The 1,889-nt window shown below is 46.7% G+C and overlaps 1 protein-coding gene across 1 annotated transcript in view; it reads left to right on the top strand.

Moving 5' to 3' along the window:
• Positions 1–1,889, top strand: part of CSF1R (colony stimulating factor 1 receptor) — a 19,885-nt gene that overhangs the window by 6,037 nt on the left and 11,959 nt on the right. The window contains exons 4-5 of the mRNA XM_009574361.1: positions 352–488; positions 1,780–1,887. Coding sequence (XP_009572656.1) covers positions 352–488; positions 1,780–1,887 — 245 coding nt within the window. The remainder of the gene's footprint in view (positions 1–351; positions 489–1,779; positions 1,888–1,889) is intronic.

The following is a 1,889-nucleotide window of genomic DNA, read 5'->3' as shown; positions in this document are numbered from 1 at the left end:
CAGCAGTGTTCAAATCTTTGCAGGCATTATCACAGAACAGAGAAAAAAGTCCACCTATCTCCCTGATGTTCTGCAAGTCCTCAGGCCTGACGCTCAGGACGTAACCATGGCAGAAGGTTCCCCTTCCCTTTCAACCAACAGTGCTGACTGCTGTGCTCTCCCCAACCTCTACTGCTTCCCATAGACATGTGCACAAAAAGGAGTGATGATCCCTAGGGAAGGAGAAGGCCAGGGGTAAAGAGACTGAAGAGGATGGAAAGGAGAAGGTAGCCAGGCCCTGGGGAGTCTCCAAAGCACACAGGGTCACTGGACCAGCTGACATAGAATCTTTCCCTGCTTGCCTTTGTGTAGCACTGGAGAAGCCTGTATCAGTGATGATGGACCCTATAGACCATGTGCGAATCGTGGGCGAACCTTTCAAAGTCACTTGCAGAGTAATTGCTCCTTCTCACAAGTATGACATCAGATGGGTGACAGCAGCAACGAGCGTAAGTTGTGCAGATTCAAGGGTGTATAGGGCTTTCCTGGAAACTGGGAGATATAGGGTGGTAAGAACTGCCCAGACCCGAGTCACCTGCAGCAAAGCCTTGAACTGCCCAACCAAAGCAGCTGTTCAAACAAGCTGTAGAAATCTGAATATGGCCATCCTTTCCTTGGGATGACACAGGGTTGTTGTGGTTTAACCCCAGCCAGCAACTAAACACAACACAGCTGCTCGCTCACTTCCCCGCCTCCGGTGGGATGGGGGAGAGAATCGGCAGGGTAGAAGTGAGAAAACTCATGGGTTGAGATAAAGATGGTTTAATAATCAAAATAAAGTAAAACAGTAGTAATAATAATAGAATATACAAAGCAGATGATGCACGAGGCAGTTGCTCACCACCTGCCGACTGATGCCCAACCAGTCCCCAAGCAGTGATTGCTGCCTCCCTGGCCAGCTCCCCCAGTTTATATATTGAGCATGACATCATATGGTATGGAATACCCCATTGGCCAGTTTGGGTCAGCTGTCCCAGCTGTACTGCCTCCCAGCTTCTTGTGCACCTGGCAGAGCATGGGAAGCTGAAAAGTCCTTGACTAGTGTAAGCACTACTTAGCAACAACATTAGTGTGTTATTCTCATACTAAATCCAAAACACAGCACTGTACCAGCTACTAGGAAGAAAATTAACTCTATCCCAGCCGAAACCAGGACAAGGGTTAAGAAACACCTGCCCATTGTCAGGATCTTGCTGCAAGAGAGAAGGAAAGTATGTTGTTTCAACTGAGTTCTTTGAGCAGGAGCCACAGTACCTACTAAGGCAATATTTTTCCATCCAGCCCTGCCAGGGCTTATAAAGCAGCAAACATGTTCAGGACGCACGGTTCCCCAGAGAAAAGATATGGGTGAAGAAAGGGAATGCATTTCAAAATCTCTGTTGTGCTGGCTTTTACTGCTAGATAGTTAGATAAGGTTTGCTAGAAGTCCTTATTATGTCTGATGCCTTTACTAAGGAGTTGAAATAACATACAAGATATGTTTGGATCAGACAATGTAAGGCCAACTTGCAGTTAGAAGGTTGACAATAGCTATAACCCTAACTGCTGTGGAATATCTGCCCTGAATACTTAGGTTTAATATGCCTCTTTGTCTCCACACAGATGGCTTTCAGTGTCAGGGGCTCTATAACAAAGTTCGGTAGCCCAGAACAGGAGTGGGTGGGTATGTTCGTTGTAAATATTCAGTTCCATCTTCTGCCCTTCCAAGAAAGTGCCTGATCTTCCCTCCCTGCCTGACAGGTCAGAAGAACTAAAAAGCCTAGCTTTGAAAATGAGAACTACTTCATCAGCGACATCCTGTCCATTCCAGCGGTGACCATGGAAGATAGTGGGAAATACACTTGTATAGC

The sequence above is a fragment of the Fulmarus glacialis genome, unplaced genomic scaffold (assembly GCF_000690835.1).
Source record: "Fulmarus glacialis isolate BGI_N327 unplaced genomic scaffold, ASM69083v1 scaffold21193, whole genome shotgun sequence".
Lineage (NCBI taxonomy): Eukaryota > Metazoa > Chordata > Aves > Procellariiformes > Procellariidae > Fulmarus > Fulmarus glacialis.
The sequence above is the reverse complement of the archived record's forward strand: the minus strand, read 5'-3'. Positions and strand labels throughout refer to the sequence as shown.